The sequence below is a fragment of the Pristiophorus japonicus genome, chromosome 7 (assembly GCF_044704955.1).
Source record: "Pristiophorus japonicus isolate sPriJap1 chromosome 7, sPriJap1.hap1, whole genome shotgun sequence".
Taxonomy (NCBI): Eukaryota; Metazoa; Chordata; class Chondrichthyes; family Pristiophoridae; genus Pristiophorus; species Pristiophorus japonicus.
In genome coordinates, this window is record NC_091983.1 from 170,482,480 (window position 1) to 170,505,145 (window position 22,666).

Below are 22,666 nucleotides of genomic sequence, written 5' to 3' on the forward strand. Positions count from 1 at the left end.
TTGAAAGTTGGCATGCATGTACAGCAGGCGGTGAAGAAGGCAAATGATATGTTGGCCTTCATAGCTAGGGGATTTGAGTATAGGAACAGGGAGGTCTTACTGCAGTTGGACAGGGCCTTGGTGAGGCTTCACCTGGAATATTGTGTTCAGTTGTGGTCTCCTAATCTGAGGAAGGATGTTCTTGCTATTGAGGGAGTGCAGCGAAGGTTCACCAGACTGATTCCCGGGATGCTGGGACTGACATATGAGGAGAGACTGGATCAACTGGGTCTTTATACAGTGGAGTTTAGAAGGATGAGAGGGGGTCTCAAAGAAACTTACAAAATTCTGACAGAACTGGACAGGTTAGATGCGGGAAGAATGTTCCCAATGGTGCGGAAGTCCAGAACCAGGGGACACAGTCTTAGGATAAGGGGTAGGCCATTTAGGACTGAGATGAGGAGAAAGTTCTGCACTCAGAGAATTGTTAACCTGTGGAATTCCCTACTGCAGAGAGTTGTTGATGCTAGTTCAATGGATATATTCAAGAAGGAGTTAGATATGGCCCTTACGGCTAAAGGGATCAAGGGGTATGGAGAGAAAGCAGGAAAGGGTATTGAGGGAATGATCAGCCATGATCTTATGGAATGGTGGTGCAGGCTTGAAGGGCCGAATGGCCTACTCCTGCACCTATTTTTTATGTTTCTATGTTTCAATGATACTCAAATCCCCTAGCCATGAAGGCCAACATACCATTTGCCTTCTTCATAAGAACATAAGAATTAGGAACAGGAGTAGACCATCTAGCCCCTCGAGCCTGCTCCGCCATTTAACAAGATCATGGCTGATCTGGCCATGGACTCAGCTCCACTTACCCGCCCACTCCCCGTAACCCTTAATTCCCTTATTGGTTAAAAATCTATCTATCTGTGACTTGAATACATTCAATGAGCTAGCCTCAACTCCTTGGGCAGAGAATTCCACAGATTCACAACCCTCTGGGAGAAGAAATTCCTTCTCAACTCGGTTTTAAATTGGCTCCCCCGTATTTTGAGGCTGTACCCCCTAGTTCGAGTCTCCGCAATAAGTGGAAACAACCTCTCTGCCTCTATCTTGTCTATCCCTTTCATTATTTTAAATGTTTCCATAAGATCACCCCTCATCCTTCTGAACTCCAACGAGTAAAGACCCAGTCTACTCAATCTATCATCATAAGGTAACCCCCTCATCTCCGGAATCATCGTGAATCGTCTCTGTACCCCCTCCAAAGCTAGTATATCCTTCCTTAAGTAAGGTGACCAAAACTGCACGCAGTACTCCAAGTGCGGCCTCACCAATATCCTATACAGTTGCATAAGGACCTCCCTGCTTTTGTATTCCATCCCTCTCGCAATGAAGGCCAACATTCCATTTGCCTTCCTGATTACCTGCTGCACCTGCAAACTAACTTTTTGGGATTCATGCACAAGGACCCCCAGGTCCCTCTGCACCGCAGCATGTTGTAGTTTCTCCCCATTCAAATAATATTCCCTTTTACTGTTTTTTTTCCCAAGGTGGATGACCTCACACTTTCGACATTGTATTCCATCTTCCAAACCTTAGCCCATTTGCTTAACCTATGTAAATCTCTTTGCAGCCTTTCTGTGTCCTCTACACAACCCGCTTTCCCACTAATCTTTGTGTCATCTGCAAATTTTGTTACACTACACTCTGTCCCCTCTTCCAGGTCATCTATGTATATTGTAAACAGTTGTGGTCCCAGCACCGATTCCTGTGGCACACCACTAACCACCAATTTCCAACCCGAAAAGGACCCATTTATCCCGACTCTCTGCTTTCTGTTCGCCAGCCAATTCTCTATCCATGCTAATACATTTCCTCTGACTCCGCGTACCTCTATCTTCTGCAGTAACCTTTTGTGTGGCACCTTATCGAATGCCTTTTGGAAATCTAAATACACCACATCCATCGGTACACCTCTATCCACCATGCTCGTTATATCCTCAAAGAATTCAAGTAAATTAGTTGAACATGATTTCCCCTTCATGAATCCATGCTGCGTCTGCTTGATTACACTATTCCTATCTAGATGTCCCGCTATTTCTTCCTTAATGTTAGTTTCAAGCATTTTCCCCACTACAGATGTTAAACTAACCGGCCGATAGTTACCTGCCTTTTGTCTGCCCCCCTTTTTAAACAGAGGCGTTACATTAGCTGCTCTCCAATCCGATGGTACCTCCCCAGAGTCCAGAGAATTTTGGTAGGTTATAACGACCGCCTGCTGTACCTGAATGTCAACTTTCAATACTGGAAGAGCACTCTAAGCAACGAAACAATGACGACAGAACACAAGCAAAGCAAAACAACCAACACAAAACTTTATTTATTTTTTTATTTTAGCTTATGTACCATGACACCCAGATCTCGTTGCACCTCCCCTTTTCCTAATCTGCTCCCATGCAGATAATATTCTGCCTTCATGTTTTTGCCCCCAAAGTGGATAACCTCACATTTATCCTCATTATACTGCATCTGCCATGCATTTGCTCACTGACCTAATCTGTCCAAGTCACCCTGCAGCCTCTTAGCGTCCTCCTCACAGTTCACACTGCCACGCAGCCTAGTGCCATCTGCAAACTTGGAGATATTACACTCAATTCCTTCATCTAAATCATTAATGTATATTGTAAAGAGCTGGGGTCCCAGCACTGAGTTCTGCGGAACCCCACTAGTCACTGCCTGCCATTCTGAAAAGGACCCATTTATCCCTAATCTCTACTTCCTGTCTGCCAACCAGTTCTCTATCCATGTCAGTACATTATCCCCAATACCATGTGCTTTGATTTTGCACACCAATCACTTGTGTGGGACCTTGTCAAAAGCCTTATTGGGCGGGAAATTATGTTTGGGAATTTGATGGGATTCTCCCAGTCCTCCGGTTTGCTGCTTTTTCTGGCCAATTTATATGCCTCTTCCTTGGATTTAACACTATCTTTAATTTCCCTTGTTAGCCACGTTTGAGCCACCTTCCCCGTTTTATTTTTACTCCAGACAGGGATGTACAATTGTTGAAGTTCAACCATGTCTTTAAATGTTTGCCATTGCCTATCCACCGTCAACCCTTTAAGTATCACTCGCCAGTCTATTCTAGCCAATTCACGTCTCATACCATCGAAGTTACCTTTCCCCAAGTTCAGGACCGTAGTCTCTGAATTAACTGTGTCACTCTCCACCTTAATAAAGAATTCTACCATATTATGGTCACTCTTCCCCAAGGAGCCTCGCACAACATTATTGTTAATTAGTCCTTTCTCATTACACATCACCCAGTCTAGGATGGCCAGCCCTCTAGTTGTTTCCTCGACATATTGGTCAAGAAAACCATCCCTAATGCACTCCAGGAAATCCTCCTTCACCGCATTGCTACCAGTTTGGTTAGCCCAATCAATATGTAGATTAAAGTCGCCCATGATAACTGCTGTATCTTTATTGCATGCATCCCTAATTTCTTGTTTGTTGCTGTCCCCATCCTCATTACTACTGTTTGGTGGTCTGTACACAACTCCCACTAGCGTTTTCTGCCCTTTGGTATTCCATAGCTCCACCCATACAGATTCCACATCATCCAAGCTAATGTCCTTCCTTACTATTGCATTAATTTCCTCTTCAACCAGCAACACCACCCCACCTCCTTTTCCTTTCTGTCTATCCTTCCTAAATGTTGAATACCCCTGGATGTTGAGTTCCCAGCCTTTGTCATCCTGGAGCCATGTCTCCGTGATGCCAATTACATGATATCCGTTAACCGCTGCCTGTGCAGTTAATTCATCCACCTTATTGCGAATACTCCTCGCATTGAGGCACAGAGCCTTTAGACTTGTCTTTTTAACACCCTTTGCCCCTTTAGGATATTCCTGTAATGTGTCCCTTTTTGCTTTTTGCCTTGGGGTTCTCTGCCCTCCACTTTTACTTTTCTTCTTTCAATCTTTTGCTTCTGCCCCCATTCTACTTCCCTCTGTCTCCCTGCATAGGTTCCCATTCCCCTGCCATATTAGTTTAACCCCTCCCCAACAGCACTAGGAAACACTCCGCCGAGGACATTGGTTCCGGTCCTGCCCAGGTGTAGACCGTCTGGTTTGCACTGGTCCCACCTCCCCCAGAACCGGTTCCAATGTCTCAGGAATTTGAATCCCTCCCTTCTGCACCACTCCCCAAGCCACGTATTCATCTGAGCTGTCCTGCGATTCCTACTCTGATTACACGTGGCACTGGTAGCAATCCTGAGATTACTACTTTTGAGGTCCTACTTTTTAATTTAGCTCCCAGCTCCCTAAATTCGTCTTGTAGGACCTCATCCGTTTTTTTACCTACATCGTTGGTACCTATATGCACCACGACAACTGGCTGTTTCGGAGCAGGGAGGTCTTAATGCAGTTGTACAGGGCCTTGGTGAGGCCTCATCTGTGTTCAGTTTTGGTCTCCTAATCTGAGGAAGGACGTTCTTGCTATTGAGGGAGTGCTGCGAAGGTTCACCAGACTGATTCCCGGGGTGGCTGGACTGACATATGAGGAGAGACTGGATCGACTGGGCCTTTATTCACTGGAGTTTAGAAGGATGAGAGGGGATCTCATAGAAACATATAAAATTCTGATGGGACTGGATAGGTTAGATGCAGGAAGAATGTTCCCGATGTTGGGGAAGTCCAGAACTAGGGGACACAGTCTTAGGATAAGGGGTAGGCTATTTAGGACTGAGATAAGGAGAAACTTCTTCACTCAGAGAGTTGTTAACCTGTGGAATTCCCTACCGCAGAGAGCTGTTGATGCCAGTTCATTGGATATATTCAAGAGGGAGTTAGATATGGCCCTTATGGCTAAAGGGATCAAGGGGTATGGAGAGAAAGCAGGAAAAGGATACTGAGGGAATGATCAGCCATGATCTTATTGAATGGTGGTGCAGGCTCGAAGGGCCGAATGGCCTACTCCTGCACCTATTTTTTATGTTTCTCTGCCATTTCCTTGTTCCCCATTATTAATTCCTAAGTCTCATCCTCCAGGGGACTATCATTTACTTTAACCACTCTTTTCCTTTTTATGTAGCTGTAGAAACTCTTACTATTTGTTTTTATATTTTGTGCTAGTTTGCTTTCATAATCTATCTTCCCTCTCTTTATTATTCAGGCGCATTATCCACCAAGGTTGACCGAAATCAGAAATACAACTTTGTTACAGTGTCTGAGTACATTCTGTTTTCAAGTGTGGATGGACTTTAGTAAACTACAAAACTGTTTGGAAATTGTGAAATTCAGAAATGATTACGACCTCTGTATTCGGCGTGGGCTGAGGAAAGATTTTTAATTCCCGTGACATCCGAATTTTACGAAAATTCCGAACGTGCCCTGCGAAGCGCGGTACCAGAAGTGGTGCCTGTCCGTGGTCGTGCACCTGCCTGGGCCGCAGGGGGCGCTGTGTATCGCTCTCAGTATTGAGGGTGGTATCCTGCAAGCGGCTCGGCGGGGCTGTTTGCAGATTGCAACCTGGGGGGTGAGAGTTGAAGGCGCGCGTGCGCCGTCCTGGGCCGCAGTTCCCAGCAGGGAGCCGCGCGTGCGCCGTCCTGGGCCGGAGTTCCCAGCAGGGAGCCGCGCATGCGCTAGGGCTGGAGATGCCAGGAGGGAGCCGCGCATGCGCTTGGGCTGGAGTTCGCAGCAGGGAGCCGCGTGCGGTTCTGGGCCGGAGTTCCAAGCAGCGAGCTGCGCGCTGATTGGCTGTTACTTTGTGACATTTCACTGAGCATTTGCCCGGATTTGCACTGGCTCCCAGGGTGCGAGAGGGACATGGAGACAAAGCTCACCCAGCCGCGGGTTTTCTTAGAGATCAGAAACAGCACGCAAAGCGGGCACTTAGTACTTGGGTAACCTTTTTTCTTTTAATGTATATAAACTAACAATGACCGGTGGGGTACATTTGTAAACTTGTTTTTGGATTTAAATGTCTCTAACTGGTGAACATTGCTACAAGTATGCCTGTGAACCAAGCCGCTATTAGATACATTGCAGCTTTATATACATTTTGAAAAATAGATTTGAGTGTGTTTGTTTACATTACAGGGCTCAGGGTAACTGATGTAAACTAACATGTTGCTCTGCAGTGCTCTACATTGTTCAACCCCCACCCCGCCACACCAGACATTCGCCGAACCTCCATCACGATCACCCACCAAATCTCACCCACGACCCCTCATCACTCCTCCACCCCGATCACTCGCCACAAGTCCGCCACGACCTTCCCGCTGCGGCGAGAGATTGTGGCAGAGGTGAGGCGAGTGTTTTTGTGGCGGAGGAGCGGCGAGGGATTGTGGCGGAGGTGCGGCGAATGTTTGTGGCGGAGGAGCGGCGAGAGATCATGGCGGAGGTGCGGTGAATGTTTGTGGCGGAGGAGCGGCGAGAGATCGTGGCGGAGGTACGGTGAATGAGGGTACAGGGCCCAGAAGAGCCGAGGGTCCATGGGCAGCACGGGCCTGCCCACACTACAATATGTGAGCACACTAGGTCCATGCAGCAGAGCAGGTCTCTAGTCGTCCTGGTTAACCCTTGCCACTGGATAAAGGCCTAGCTCTGTCAAGCCCATATATATGGTAGCTGATGTGCAACGGTCACCACACGTTAAAAAAAATCCACGCACAGGCATCTTCCACCCCCTTAATTGAGAGTTCAGGACTGGAACATCGGGTCCTTCATTGAAACATCTGTGAACTCGTGGAAGCGAGTGATCCTCGTTCGAGGGACCGCTTATGATGATGACATTGTTCAAAAAGGGGAGTAAACATAAACCCAGAAACTACAGGCCAGTCAGTTCAACCTCAGTGGAGAAGCTTTTAGAAACAGTAACCAGGGACAAAATTAACAGTCACTTGGATAGTGGTGGATTAATTAAGGAAAGCCAGCATGGATTAATTAAAGGCAAATTGTGTTTAACCAATTTGATCGAATTTTTCTGGTCTGAATTTTCCCCAAACCCTTTTTTGGTGCACTTCCCTTCAATGCGCAGACTTTGCGCGCTGCAAATAGCGCTGAAAAAAAGTGGCCCCATCCTGCTCGCTCTGCTGAGTCTCCGGTGTCCCAGCGTGGCGCAGATAGTGAAGTGGGAGGGTGGAGCAACAGCCCAGCGCAGAAAACACTGCCGGCAGCTGCGCGCATGTGTAGTGAAGTCTGCGCGCATGCTCCTCGCCCTCCCAGCGTGTCCTGCGGGCTGTGAGCAGGACCCAATGCTCGCAGCCCCTATCCTCGGCCGAAGGGATGCCCCGATGTTCGCCGTATCCTATCCCCGGCCGAGTGCCTCCCGCACCGGCCAGCCGGCCCGCTGAGTTCCCGGGCCGAGGTAGGACTTCAGTTTTATTTTTTATTTATTGATAGTCGTGCTTTGTATAGTGAGGAGAGTTTTGATGGGGGGGGGGGGGGGGGGGGCGGGCGGGCGGGGAGGAAAAGAGTGTTTTGATGAGAGGGGGGGGGACACTTTAAAAAAAAAAAAAATCTTGTTTCTGGCATAAAGGTAGGACTTCTATTTTGTATTTGTTATTGATTGATTGCTTATTACTTTTTGTGGTTTGTTTAGTGCTTTGTAAGTCTTGGTGCTTTAAATGTACTAACCTGCGCCGAATTCTTAACTGCCCACAAAGTTTTTCAGAGCTGGCCACATACGCTGACCTAAGTCGATTTGGAGTAAGTTTTAGCTGGCCAAAGTGGCATAAATGGCCAAAACTGGCGTAAGTGGCTGGGAATGTCCCCTTTTGGAAAAAGAAACTGAACTAAAAAAAATCGTACCTAACTGAGTTACTCTGGAGCAAGTTTAATGAGGAAAATGTAATTTTTTAACTTATGCCAGAAAAACCAACACTCCAAAAAAAATTGGAGCAAGTCATGGCCAAAATTGGGCCCTTGATGAGGTAACAGAGGGTTGTTGAGGGCAATGCGGTTGACGTGGTGTACATGGACTTCCAAAAGGCGTTTGGCAAAGTGCCACATAATAGGCTTGCCAGCATAATTGAAGCCAATAGAACAAAAGGGACAGCAGCAGCATGGATACAAAATTGACTAAGCGACAGGAAACAGAGAGTAGTGGTGAACGGTTGTTTTTCGGTCTGGAGGATGCTATACAGTGGTGTTCCCCAGGGGTCGGTTCTAGGACCACTGCTTTTCATGATATATTAATAAGTCTTGGGCATGGGTATACAGGGCGCAATTTTAAAATTTGAAGATGACACAAAACTTGGAAGTATAGCGAACAGTGAGGAGGAGAGTGTTGACTTCAGGAAGCCATAGACAGGCTGGTGAAATGGGCGAACACGTGGCAGATGAAGCTTACTGCAGAAAAGTGTGAAGTGATGCGTGGTAGAAAGAATGAGGAGAGGACATATAAATTAAATGGTACAATCCTAAAGGGGGTGCACAAACAGAGAGACCTTGGGATATAAGTGCATAAAGGTTGAAGGTGGCAGAGCAGGTTGAGAAAGCAGTTAAAAAGGCTTGTGGGATCCTAGCTTCGTAAATAGAGGTATAGAGTACAAAAGTGTGGAAATTATGATGAACCTGTATAAAACGCTGGTTTGGCCACGACTGGAGTATAGATGCGACGTCCAAAATCTGCAGATCTGGAATCCGGACACCGGGCCGATCCATGGTGGGGTCGTCCAGAAACCGGAAAATGTTCTGAAATCTGGACCCCCCACCTCGGCCTGACCTCGCCTCAGCCCAACCTCTAGCCGCCTCGACTCCCCCGGCCTCGGCCCGACCTCCCCCCGCCTCGGCCCGACCTCCCCCGGCCTCGGCCCGACCTCCCCCGGCCTCGGCCCGACCTCCCCCGGCCTCGGCCCGACCTCCCCCGGCCTCGGCCCGACCTCCCCCGGCCTCGGCCCGACCTCCCCCCGGCCTCGGCCCGGCCTCGGCCCGACCTCCCCTCGGCCTCGGCCCGACCTCCCCCCGGCCTCGGCCCGACCTCCCCCCGGCCTCGGCCCGACCTCCCCCGGCCTCGGCCCGACCTCCCCCCGGCCTCGGCCCGACCTCCCCCGGCCTCGGCCCGACCTCCCCCCGGCCTCGGCCCGACCTCCCCCGGCCTCGGCCCGACCTCCCCCGGCCTCGGCCCGACCTCCGGCCGCCCGACCTCGCCTCGGCCTGGCCTCCGGCCGCCCAACCGACCTCACCTGGCCTTGGCCAGACTGATGCGGCCCGGCTGACCTCCCCCGGCCTCGGCTAGACCGACACCCTCAACTTCCGGCGGCCCGAACGGCCTCCCTCGGCCCGATCTTCACCTCCGACCTCCCTCGGCCCGACCGAGCCCCCCCCCCCCCCACCCCCCCAACACCTACCTTCTTCGGCCCAAGCAAAGACGTTCCGAAATCTGGAAATACTTGGAATCCAGAACGGCTTCGGTCCCGAGGTTTCCGGATTTCGGACGTCACACCTGTATTGTATCTAATTCTGGGCTCCACACTTTAGGAAGGATGCGATGGCCTTAGAGAGGGAGCAGAAAAGATTTTCACGAATGATTCCAGGAATGAGGGACTTCAGTTACATTGATAGACTGAAGAAGCTGGGGTTGTTCTCCTTGGAGCAGAGAAGATTGAGAGGAGATTTGATCGAGGTGTTCAAAATCATGAAGGGTCTGGACAGGGTAGATAGAGAGAAACTGTTCCCATTGGCAGAAGGGTTGAGAACCAGAGAACACAGATTTAAGGTGATTGGCAAAAGAACCAGAGGCGATGTAAGAATTTTTTTTTACGCAGCGAGTGGTTAAGATGTGGAATGCACTGCCTGAAAGGGTGGTGGGGGCAAACTCAATTTTATCTTTCAAAAGGGAGTTGGATAAGTATCTGAAGGAAAACAATTTTGCAGGGCTATGGGGAAAGGGCAGGAGAGTGGGACGAGCTGAGAGTTGTCACGGGCTCGACGGACCGAATGGCTGCCTTCCGTGTTGTAACCATTCTATGATTCTATACAGTCTTTAGATTTTATTAGCTGATGCATAATGTAGTATTGCCCTTGACAATAAATATTGGCCCAGAAATCTCGGCCTCCCTGGGCCCATACTGAGTGTCTACGGACCCGGGGAAGCATCGCAAAAGCCGGTTTTCAGCGCACAATGCGCATGTGCTGAAAACTGGCTTTTCCGATCGATTCTTCACATCTCGGGAGTGAGGACATTCGCATGGGCGAGATTGCGATATTTACCCATCGCTTCCCCAGCAAATGTCCTGAAAACTCTTGCGCCTGATAAAAGCAGGCGCATCGCCTACATTTGCAGGCGTAAGAGTTTTAAAACACACAAAAACATAATAAAATCAAATTAAAAAAAAACACTTTTATTGTTTAAAAACCCTGCCCACTACGGTAAGTTTATTTTAAACCATAATTAAAAAACGTTTTTAAAAAATGGGATTTTTTATTTTCTAAGACAATTACAGGTTGGACCTCCCTTATCCGGGACTCCCTTATCCAGCACCACCCCTCGTGCGGCATGATTCCGGCGGCTGGGGGCGCATGCGCAGAACGTGGCCGACCTCCACCCCGACTTTGGGGCCGCACCGACACTCGGCCTGCCGAGGGCCCACTGACACTTCCTTTGCGGTCTGCCGACATTTCGGGCTTGCCCGGGGCGCCGACCTCCTCCCCCCACCGCCCCCCCCCACCGACCTCGGGCTGCGGACCTCCCCTCATCCGGCCAAGTCCCTTGTTCGGCACAGGCCAAGTCCCGAGGGTGCTTGATGAAGGAGGTTCAACTTGTATTAACTTTAATTTGAATTAATTTTAATTATGTGAGGTGTGTTTTTTGTTTTGTTATTTTTTATTATGGTATTTAGTGTGTTTTTTCTCATTAATAGCAATGAGAACTCGTAGATACAGAGTTCTCGTTGCTATTAATGAGAATGCTGTGGAATACTGTGCCTGATTGGTTGATTGCACCGTCTGCGTTTGAACCTGGAGGACGGGAGCGCGTTTCACAGCGCGGGAAGAGGGATCACCAGGTATTTTCGTAAAAATTCTCCGGTCGGAGGCATTCGTTGGAAAGAAGCCTCCGCCCAGAATTTCAGGGCCAATACGATTTGGAGAAACTGCTAATGAAAACCTAGCCACCTCTAGCTCGGTGCTTATTATGCAGCCTGACTGATAATTGAATCTGCATAATGAACTTTGCACTGTTAGCAACTGATATTAAATGATGCTCACAGGATAATCTCTCATGTAAAGATTAGAATATTGGCCCAGAAATCACGGCTTCCCCAGGTCTTTACGGAGTGTGTACGGACCCGGGAAGGCATCGCAAAAGCCGTTTTTCAGCGCGCAATGCACATGCGTTGAAAACCGGCTTTTCCGAGCTGTCAATCTTAGGAGTGAGGACATTCGCATGGGCAAGATTGCGGTATTTACCCATATCTTGCCCAGCAATTGTCCTGAAAACTCTAGCACCTGATAAAAGCAAGCGTATAGCCTACTTTTACAGGCGTATGAGTTTTAAAACACACAAAAACATAATGGCCCTGAAATTCCGGTCGGAGGCTTCTTTCGGACGAACGCCTCTGACTGGAGAATTTTAATGAAAGTACCTGGTGGTCCCAGAAGCGCCTGCAATTGTGTTGCCGAGACCTTCTCTTCCCACGCTGCGAAACGCACTCCTGTCCTCCAGGTTCAAACGCAAAAAATGCAGTCACGTGTGACTGCTCAACCAATCAGGTACAGTATTCCACAGCTTTCTCATTAATAGCAATGAGAACTCTTTATTTACCACTTCTCAATGCTATAAGAACATAAGAACATAAGAAATAGGAACAGGAGTAGGCCACACGGCCCCTCGAGCCTGCTCCGCCATTCAATAAGATCATGGCTGATCTGATCATGGATTCAGCTCCACTTCCCTACCCACTCCCCATAACCCCTTATCCCTTTATCGTTTAAGAAACTGTCTATTTCTGTCTTAAATTTATTCAGTGTCCCAGCTTCCACAGCTCTCTGAGGTAGCGAATTCCACAGATTTACATCCCTCTGAGATCGCCTCTCATTCTTCTGAATTCCAATGAGTAGAGGCCCAACCTACTCACCCTTTCCTCATAAGTCAACCTCCTCATCCCCGGAATCAACCTAGTGAACCTTCTCTGAACTGCCTCCAAAGCAAGTATATCCTTTTGTAAATATGAAAACCAAAACTGCACGCAGTATTCCAGGTGTGGCCTCACCAATACCTTGCATAGCTGTAGCAAGACTTCCCTGTTTATACTCCATCCCCTTTGCAATAAAGGCCAAGATACCATTGGCCTTCCTGATCACTTGTTGTACCTGCATACTATCCTTTCGTGTTTCATGCACAAGTATCCCCAGATCCCATACAAGAGAGTAGTGTGCAAAATTAAAGCACATGGTATTGGAGGTAATGTATTGACATGGATAGAGAACTGGTTGGCAGACAGGAAGCAAAGAGTAGGAATAAACGGGACCTTTTCAGAATGGCAGCCAGTGACTAGTGGGGTACTGCAAGGTTCAGTGCTGGGACCCCAGCTATTTACAATATACATTAATGATTTAGATGAATTGAGTATAATATCTCCAAGTTTGCAGATGACACTAAGCTGGGTGGCAGTGTGAGCTGTGAGGAGGATGCTAAGAGGCTGCAGGGTGACTTGGACAGGTTAGGTGAGTGGGCAAATGAATGGCAGATGCAGTATAATGTAGAAAAATGTGAGGTTATCCAGTTTGGTGGCAAAAACAGGAAGGCAGAATATTATCTGAATGGTGACAGATTAGGAAAAACGGAGGTGCAACGAGACCTGGATGTCATGGTACATCAGTCATTGAAAGTTGGCATGCAGGTACAGCAGGTGGTGAAGAAGGCAAATGGCATGTTGGCCTTCATAGCGAGAGGATTTGAGTTTAGGAACAGGGAGGTCTTACTGCAGTTGTACAGGGCCTTAGTGAGGCACACACCTTGAATATTGTGTACAGTTTTGGTCTCCTAATCTGAGGAAGGACATTCTTGCTATTGAGGGAGTGCAGCGAAGGTTCACCAGACTGATTCCCGGGATGGCAGGACTGACATATGAAGAAAGACTGGATCGACTAGGCTTATTTTCACTGAAATTTAGAAGCATGAGAGGGGATCCCATAGAAACATATAAAATTCTGACGGGATTAGACAGGTTAGATTCAGGAAGAATGTTCCTGATGTTGGGGAAGTCCAGAACCAGGGGTCACAGTCTAAGGATAAGGGGCAAGCCATTTAGGACTGAGATGAGGAGAAACTTCTTCACTCAGAAAATTGTGAACCTGTGGAATTCTCTACCACAACGTTGTTGAGGCCAGTTCGTTAGATATATTCAAAAGAGAGTTAGATGTGGCCCTTATGGCTAAAGGGATCGAGGGGTATGGAGAGAAAGCAGGAATGGGGTACTAAAGTTGCATGATCAGCCATGATCATATTGAATGGTGGTGCAGGCTCGAAGAGCTGAATGGCCTACTCCTGCATCTATTTTTCTATGTTCTATGTTCTATGTTCTATGTTTCTATGTCCTGCTGTACTACAGCACTTTGAAATCTTTCTCCATTTAAATAATAACTTGCTCTTTGATTTTTCCTGCCAAAGTGCATGACCTCACACTTTCCAACATTATACTCCATCTGCCAAATTTTTGCCCACTCACTTACTGTCTATGTTCTTTTGCAGATTTTTTGTGTCCTCCTCACACATTGCTTTTCCTCCCATCTTTGTATTGTCAGCAAACTTGGCTACGTTCCACTCAGTCCCTTCTTCCAAGTCGTTAATATAGATTGTAAATAGTAGGGATCCCAGCACTGATCCCTGCGGCACCCCACTGGTTACTGGTTGCCAACCAGAGAATGAACCATTTATCCCGACTCTCTGTTCTCTGTTAGTTAGCCAATCCTCTATCCGTGCTAATATATTGCCCCACCCCTGTGTACTTTTATCTTGTTCAGTAACCTTTTATGTGGCACCTTGTCAAATGCCTTCTGGAAGTCCAAATACACCACATCCACTGGTTCCCCTTCATCCACCCTGTTCGTTACATCCTCAAAGAACTCCAGAAAATTTGTCAAATGTGACTTCCCCTATTAATGAGAAAAAACAAACACTCTAAACACCATAACAAAAAATAAAAAACACACTCACATAATTAAAATTAATTGAAATTAAAATTCATAAATGTCTTATAGAAAAAAAAATCAGATTTTTAAAAAGTGTTTTTAATTATGGTTTAAAATAAACTTACCGTAGTGGGCAGGGTTTTTAAACAATAAAAGGTGCTTATTAAATTTTATTTTATTGTATTTTTAACAATAAAGTGTGTTTTTTAAAAATTAATTTTTTATGTTTTTGTGTGTCTTTTAAAACTCATACGCCTGTAAAAGTAGGATATTCGCCTGCTTTTATCAGGTGCAAGAGTCTTCAAGACATTTGCTGGGCCAGATATGGGTGAATACCGCAGTCTTGGCCTTGCAAATGTCCTCGTTCCCAAAATGTGGAGGATCTGTCAAGCTGGAGCTTGACAGATCGGAAAAGCCAGTTTTTAGTGCATGTGCATTGTGCGCTTCAAACCGGCTTTTGCGATGCCTTCCCAGGTTTGTACAAATTCTGTACGGACCTGGGGAGGTCGGGATTTCTGGTCCAATAAAATAAAATTTAAAAAACACCTTTTTATTGTTTAAAATCCCTGCCCACTACGGTAAGTTTATTTTAAACCATAATTAAAAAAAAGAACTCCTAGATACGGAGTTCTCATTGCAATTAATGAGAAAGCTGTGGAATACTGAACCTGATTGGTTGAGCATGCACGCGTGACTGCACCTTCTGCGTTGGAATCTGGAGGATGGGAGTGCGTTTTTCCGCGCGGGAAGAGAAGGCCTCCCCACCAGAATCGCAGGCACCTTCGGGACCACCAGGTACTTTCACAAAACTTCTGCGGTCGGAGGCGTTCGGCTGAAAGAAGCCTCCGGCAGAATTTCAAGGCCATTGTATTCAGAGAGGTAAGCATACTTCGAGTGTGGATGTTTTATCGCTAGGTTAGACTTGCTTCAGTGCTCTTTTGACTATGGGTCAACAAAATAACGTGTTGTATTCTTTGTACAGGAACTTTCCAGAGAATTACTCGGACTTGCAAATTACTCTTGGCCTATCAACCATACATCTTCGGACTGCTGAGAAATGTGTGAACTTAGATTGGCCAGTAGGGGTCAGAATTGTTCCTCCCTCCTGCCGCAGTCTCCAGTACATTACAGGAGATGGATTACACATGAGGCTGCAAGTTCAGATCGATAGACCTGCAGGTGACTGTCTTATATTTCTGACTAAATTAATTATGTGAAAATTATTGGCCAATATAGTCTGCAATTTAAAAATTTCACTATTTGCATGATTATTATTATTTACCCAATCGCCCAGTAGATAACCTATCATCATCGTAGTTAATCTATCATCATCTGGGGCAGTCCCTCGAAATCGAGGAAGACTTGCTTCCACTCTGAAAGTGAGTTCTCAAGTGACTGAACAGTCCAATACGGGAATTACAGTCTCTGTCACAGGTGGGACAGACAGTGGTTGGAGGAAAGGGTGGGTGGGGAGTCTGGTTTGCCGCACGCTCCTTCCGCTGCCTGCGCTTGGTTTTTGCATGCTCTCGGCGACGAGACTCAAGGTGCTCAGCGCCCTCCTGGATGCTCTTTCTAACCTATAGATTGCTGGCTGGATCAGAGAAATGGACATTTCCTGGCCTGGGCCAGTTTTTTAAGTTAGTGGTTTGCACATCTTGAACATTCAAACATAAACTAAGATTATAGTAACAAAGCTGTTCAAATATCAGGAAAGTTTAGCGATTATATAAGCACAGAACACATTTCAATTATAATTTTAAATAAAAAATGTAAGCACACTACTTTTGCTTAACCCCAGTCTCTCCTCTTCACCATTCATTTATTCTATTTTTATTAATTTTATTTTCATCTGGTCTGACAATTTATTTAATCTAATTCTTTACTTGCCGCCTTTCACCTTCCATCCGCCTCCCACGATTAATTTTAGAGCTGGGAGAAACTTCCGAAAATAGAGCTTTCACTGGCTGCAAACTGGCTTCAAAGGTCAGATCTTTAACCAATTGAGAGCTCAAAGTCCGTATTTTGATACAGTCATATAACAGATGCGACCAGGTCAATCCTTAACATGCAAAAAGCACATCAAACTAGGAAGAGCTTTCTCCCATCCTGTAAACTCATTCAGAGCTCCCATGGCGTGATTCATGCACCATGGCGAATTCGGTCCCTGTGGCTCAATGGTTAAATTCACCATGTGATCAGGAGGGCCCCAGTTTTAGTCTTCGCTGATAGCCAGAGATGGTGGGCTCGGCCTCCCTGGACTAAGAGCGGGAAAACAAACGACTAGGTTTCTACTCCTGACTGCATACCAGTAACACCTGCTGGAAGTTCATAAACGTGCATGCAGGCTGGAGGACAAATTGAACTTGGATATGATGGCTCCCATTGACTGAATATCCAACCAAATCTCACTGTCCAGGCCTGTATTGTAAGAATAATCCATTGGTTGAGGGCTGCTGTATCTCCACTGCGCCCCAAAGAGGAGGGCAAGATTGAAGGACAAAACAACTTTCCAAATACTGCATGTCAAATGTGTCTACCCAGGGTTCTGTACAGATAAAGTTAGCTAGAGGAGAAGTTCATCCCCAAGCCGAAATTCTAATATCCTAACTAATTTCCTGTTTATAACTGTTAGATTATATCGAATTCTAATCCCCTCAATCGCTTTACTTTTGAAAGATAGAATTCTAGACACAGACCTGTCGGTTGAAGGACAAGTCTACTGAATGGTTTCATGGTCTGTCAGGATTATTTCACTTACTGACTCGCTGGTAACCTCCATTTCTCTGCTTGTTAGTGGTTGAGGGATGGATTGTACACATTTTCAATCCATGAATAAACTAACAGGCAGCTCAGGGATGAGTGACTCACGATCAATTTGTAAGCGCCCTTAAAAATCAGAGCAAGGCGTCTCATTGCCATTACTGTGTTGAACTGGTGATTGGAGTCAGTGTGAGAGCAAACCTTTTGTATAAATTGTGTACTTGTACATCCTTTTTAATATATCTTCTCAGTTCTTGCATATGCTTATAATATTCGATGAGGGGGTCTTGTTCTATGATTTTTCTGCCTCTTTCTAAGTTGAGCACATTCCACTCATGCCTGAGGCAGATGTGAATTAAATAGTCCGTCTGTTCACGGATAGAAACTTGGACTGTCAGCCACTAGTAATTTTGTTATCATTTTTTGCTTGAAGCATATTTGTCAGTCAGGGTCGTGGGGTAGGCACTTCAGTTAGTAACTGTCACAACTGTAATAGAAACTGAGCTCAAGGGTACTGGCCTTGTAGGTGTGATGTTACAGTGATGGGCACCTCATTGGTAATACTAAATGTCACAAATCATTACTGATACTTTTTGTTTTAAAGTATATCAATGCATGGGGGTCTGGAACTCACTGTCTGGAAGGGTGGTAGATGTAGAAACCCTCACCACATTTAAAAGGTGCTTGAATGGGCACTTGAAGTGCCGTAAACTGCAGGGTTATGGACCTAGAGCTGGCAAGTGGGATTACACTGGATAACCTTGTGTTGGCTGGTGAAGATACGATGGTAAGTACTGCAGGGAATCTAATACGGCCAGGGTGATCTCCTGGACTAGTTTTGATCGCCTGGATGGGTTGGAGAGGAATTTTCCCAGATTATTTTCCCCCTATTGGCTTGGGTTTTTATTTGGGTTTTGCCTCTCCCAGGAGATCCGGTTGGGGTGGAGTGTAGAATGTTTTGGTGGAAGGGGTGTCGCAGTTGTGTGAGGCGGACTGGTTGGGCTGGATGCTCTTTGCCTTTCCGCCATTGTTCATAGGTTTATATGTAACCTTAAGGGCTGTTGACCAAGGGCCATGCGGCACGGACAAGATGGGCCGAAATGGCCTCCTCCTGCGCTGTAAATTTCTATGTTTCTCTGAAAAGTAAGAGTTATTTTTCTTGAATAGAAAGAATACTGTTGGAGGGAAAGTCTATTAAGTGCATCGATTATGGTACAGTGTAAAATGAAACTTTGGGCTGTTATTTCTGAAAGCATGCAAAGCGTGTGTGGCTGAAAAGATTTGCCCTGGATTTGCAGTCGGAGGCGTACCAGAAGTATATGCCTCAGAACCGAAAGAAAAAAACCCGAACATACCTGGGGGCCGAAGTTGCCCCCCACTTTAAGGTCCATTAGTAATGGGGTGGTAAGGCCTTTCCGACCGGGGCAGGCGGGTGATCCGACCCATTCGAAATTGCCCCCGGGGGCCGTATTCCCGCCCCGTTGGGAACGCGGCGACCCTTTACCGCCCGGTGGCGACCCTTTCCGTCCGCTGACAAAATTGCCTCACAGGAGCGGAGCCACCACAGGTTGGTGCTCCCGACAGATTTTCCTGGTAGGAAGCTCCCAGTGACTGGGCAGCGGGTCCGTCCTTAAAGGGGAGGGCGCACCGCCGCGGCCGCCATTTTATTTTAATTGTCGGCCGACTCTGAAGTCGGCCTGACAATGGCAGCCATGGGTTCAGCCAGGCCACCAACAGGCCTCCCGGCAAACCCTTCTTGGTTGTTGGGCCATTGGCCTGGCTGAAGCCCTCTCTGGTGGCCCAGTGGGCGGGCGCTACTAAAGTGGCTGCAGAGCTCGCAGCGGCCCTCCCCTTTAACTGAAGGGGAGCGACGTTGCTACGTGTCAGTGTGATGTGGCATGTCCGCGTCGCGCTGATGTATTCAGCGTCGCGCTAACGTATGCGGCGCTGTTGACACCGCCCACCTTCCGCACCGCTCCCAACGCACCTCCACCCCTCAGCTGACCCAAACACTGCCGCAGCGAATTAAAACACAAAAAGAGCGCAACTTCCCTCTCTTCCCCGCCCCACGGATTCGGGCGGAGAATATTCACTTAAATCGAATTATCAGCTTGTTTGGGGTGGAGGGTAATTTCGGCCCAGTGGTGTCTTCAGAGCTTCGGACTCTTCGGGTCCTGGGCTTGCGTAAAGGCCCACAGATCCCAGGGGCGCATGCGGTTCACAGATTTCCCTGAGATCACATGGGCCCTGGTCAACCAATCAAAAAGGGGGATTTCTATGATGATTATGGAGATTCCATTTACGTACGGAATACACATTAGCATAATAGAAATCCCCAAATAAGTAAGAATTCACACCACTTAAATAAAAATATATGTGTGCTCATGTTCAAAATTAATTAAAAGACTCTTTAAGCATTTAAAATAAAAATTACTAGGCATAAGGATTTCATGGGCAGTAGTTGGGTAAATAGCCCAACGCTGTGCCAGCGCAAGTGTTTTTGAAACGGGTGCGAAGGATCTGTCGATACAAAGCTTGACAGATTGCAAGTTCCGAGTTTTCGCACATGTGGAAACCTGGAATTTGCGGGGCCTTTCTGAAAGTTTCCAATAGCATACGCTGTCTCAAACACCATAATCTAAGGCCCATTGTGTTATTTTAAGTAGCAAGTTATCATAGAAACATAGAAAATAGGTGCAGGTATAGGCCATTCGGCCCTTCGAACCTGCACCGCCATTCAATAAGATCATGGCTGATCATTCCCTCAGTACCCCTTTCCTGCTTTCTCTCCATACCCCTAGATCCCTTTAGCCGTAAGGGCCATATCTATCTCCCTCTTGAATATATCCAATGCACTGGCATCAACAACGCTCTGCGGTAGGGAATTCCACAGGTTAACAACTCTCTGAGTGAAGAAATTTCTCCTCATCTCAGTCCTAAATGGCTTACCCCTTATCCTTAGACTGTGTCCACTGATTCTGGAGTTCCCCAACATCGGGAACATTCTTCCTAATTCTAACCTGTCCAGTCCCGTCAGAATTTTATATGTTTCTATGAGATCCCCTCTCATCCTTCTAAACTCCAGTGAATACAGGACCAGTCGATCCAGTCTCTCCTCATATGTCAGTCTTGCCATCCCGGGAATCAGTCTGGTGAACCTTCGCTGCACTCTCTCAATAGCAAGAATGTCCTTCCTCAGATTAGGAGACCAAAACTGAACACAATATTCCAGGTGAGGCCTCACCAAGGCCCTGCACAACTGCAGTAAGACCTCCTTGCTCCTATACTCAAATCCCCTAGCTATGAAGGCCAACATACCATTTGCCTTCTTCACCGCCTGCTGTACCTGCATGCCAACTTTCAATGATGTACCATGACACCCAGGTCTCATTGCACCTCCCCTTTTCCTAATCTGCTGCTATTCAGATAATATTCTGCCTTCGTGCTTTTGCCACCAAAGTAGATAACCTCACATTTTTCCACATTATACTGCATCTGCCATGCATTTGCCCACTCACCTAACCTGTCCAAGTCACCCTGCAGCCTCTTAGCATCCTCCTCACAGCTCACACCGCCACTCAGCTTAGTGTCATCTGCAAAAATGGAGATATTACACTCAATTCCTTTATCTAAATCATTAATGTTTATTGTAAATAGCTGGGGTCCCAGCACTGAGCCCTGCGGCACCCCACTAGTCACTGCCTGCCATTCTGAAAAGGACCCGTTTATCCCCAATTCTCTCTGCTTCCTGTCTGCCAACCAGTTCTCTATCCACGTCAGTACATTACCCCCAATACCATGTGCTTTGATTTTGCACACCAATCTCTTGTGTGGGACCTTGTCAAAAGCCTTTTGAAAGTCCAAATACACCACATCCACTGGTTCTCCATTGTCCACTCTGCTAGTTACATCCTCAAAAAATTCCAGAAGATTTATCAAGCATGATTCCCCTTTCATAAACCATGCTGACTTGGACCAGTCCTGTCACTGCTTTCCAAATGCGCTGCTCTTTCATCTTTAATAATTGATTCCAACATTTTCCCCACTACTGATGTCAGGCTAACCGGTTTATAATTCCCTGTTTTCTCTCTCCCTCCTTTTTTAAAAAGTCGTGTTACATTAGCTACCCTCCAGTCCATAGGAATTGATCCAGAGTCGATAGACTGTTGGAAAATGACCACCAATGCATCCACTATTTCTAGGGCCACTTCCTTAAGTACTCTGGGATGCAGACTATCAGGCCCTGGGGATTTATCGGCCTTCAATCCCATCAATTTCCCTAACACAATTTCCCGCCTAATAAGGATTTACTTCAGTTCCTCCTTCTCGCTAGACCCTCGGTCCCCTAGTATTTCCGGAAGGTTATTTGTGTCTTCCGTCGTGAAGATAGAACCAAAGTATTTGTTCAACTGGTCTGCCATTTCTTTGTTCCCCATTATAAATTCACCTGAATCTGACTACAAGGGAACCTATGTTTGTCTTCACTAATCTTTTTCTCTTCACATATCTATAGAAGCTTTTGAAGTTTTTATGTTTCCGGCAAGTTTCCTCTCATACTCTATTTTCCCCCACCTAATTAAACCCTTTGTCCTCCTCTGCTGAATTCTAAATGTCTCCCAGTCCTCAGGTTTGCTGCTTTTTCTGGCCAATTTATATGTATGCCTCTTCCTTGGATTAAATGCTATCCTTAATTTCCCTTGTCAGCCATGGTTGAGCCACCTTCCCCATTTTATTTTTACTCCAGACAGGGATGTACAATTGTTGAAGTTCATCTATGTGATCTGTAAATGTTTGCCATTGCCTACCCACCATCAACCCTTTAAGTTTAATTCGCCAGTCTATTCTAGCCAGTTCACGTCTCATACCATTGAAGTTACCTTTCCTTAAGTTTAGGACCCGAGTCTCTGAATTAACTGTGTCACTCTCCATCTTAATAAAGAATTCTACCATATTATGGTCACTCTTCCCCAAGGGGCCTCGCACAACAAGATTGCTAATTAGTCCTTTCTCATTACACATCACCCAGTCTCAGATGGCCAGCCCTCTAGTTGGTTCCTCGACATGTTGGTCTAGAAAGCCATCCCTAATACATTCCAGGAAATCCTCCTCCACCGTATTGCTACCAGTTTGGTTAGCCCAATCTATATGTAGATTAAAGTCGACCATGATAACTGCTGTACCTTTATTGCACGCATCCCTAATTTCTTGTTTGATGCTGTCCCCAACCTCACTACTACTGTTTAGTGGTCTGTACACAACTCCCACCAGCGTTTTCTGCCCTTTGGTTTTCCGCAGCTCCACCCATACAGATTCCACATCATCCAAGCTAATGTCCCTACTTACTATTGCGTTAATTTCCTCTTTAACCAGCAATGCTACCCCACCTCCTTTTCCTTTCTGTCTATTCTTCCTGAATGTTGAATACCCCTGGATGTTGAGTTCCCAGCCTTGGTCACCCTGGAGCCATGTCTCCGTGATACCAATTATATCATATTCGTTAATTGCTGCTTGTGCACTTTATTATGAATACTCCTCGCATTGAGGCACAGAGCCTTCAGGCTTGTCTTTTTAACACACTTTACCCCTTTAGAATGTTACCCAAATGTGGCTCTTTTTGTTTTTTGCCTTAGGTTTCTCTGCCCTCCACTTTTACTTTTCCTCTTTCTATCTTTTGCTTCTGCCCCCATTCTACTTCCCTCTGTCTCCCTGCATAGGTTTTCATCCCCCTGCCATATTAGTTTAACCCTCCCCAACAGCACTAGCAAACACTCCCCCTGGGGCAT

At 46.6% G+C, this 22,666-nt stretch overlaps 1 protein-coding gene across 6 annotated transcripts in view; it reads left to right on the forward strand.

Annotated features, from left to right (window-relative positions):
- The first annotated feature begins 5,738 nt into the window (after positions 1-5,738).
- The window catches only part of ube3d (ubiquitin protein ligase E3D), a 225,409-nt gene continuing 208,481 nt past the window's right edge, over positions 5,739-22,666 (forward strand). For 5 of the 6 annotated variants that reach the window (XM_070884524.1, XM_070884526.1, XM_070884522.1 and 2 more), the window contains exons 1-2: positions 5,773-5,890; positions 15,106-15,302. In XM_070884524.1, the coding sequence (XP_070740625.1) occupies positions 5,814-5,890; positions 15,106-15,302 (274 nt within the window). In that variant the 5' untranslated portion in view covers positions 5,773-5,813. Of the gene's footprint in view, positions 5,891-15,105; positions 15,303-22,666 lie in introns of all 6 variants that reach the window. The other variant, XM_070884528.1, reaches the window with a different exon arrangement.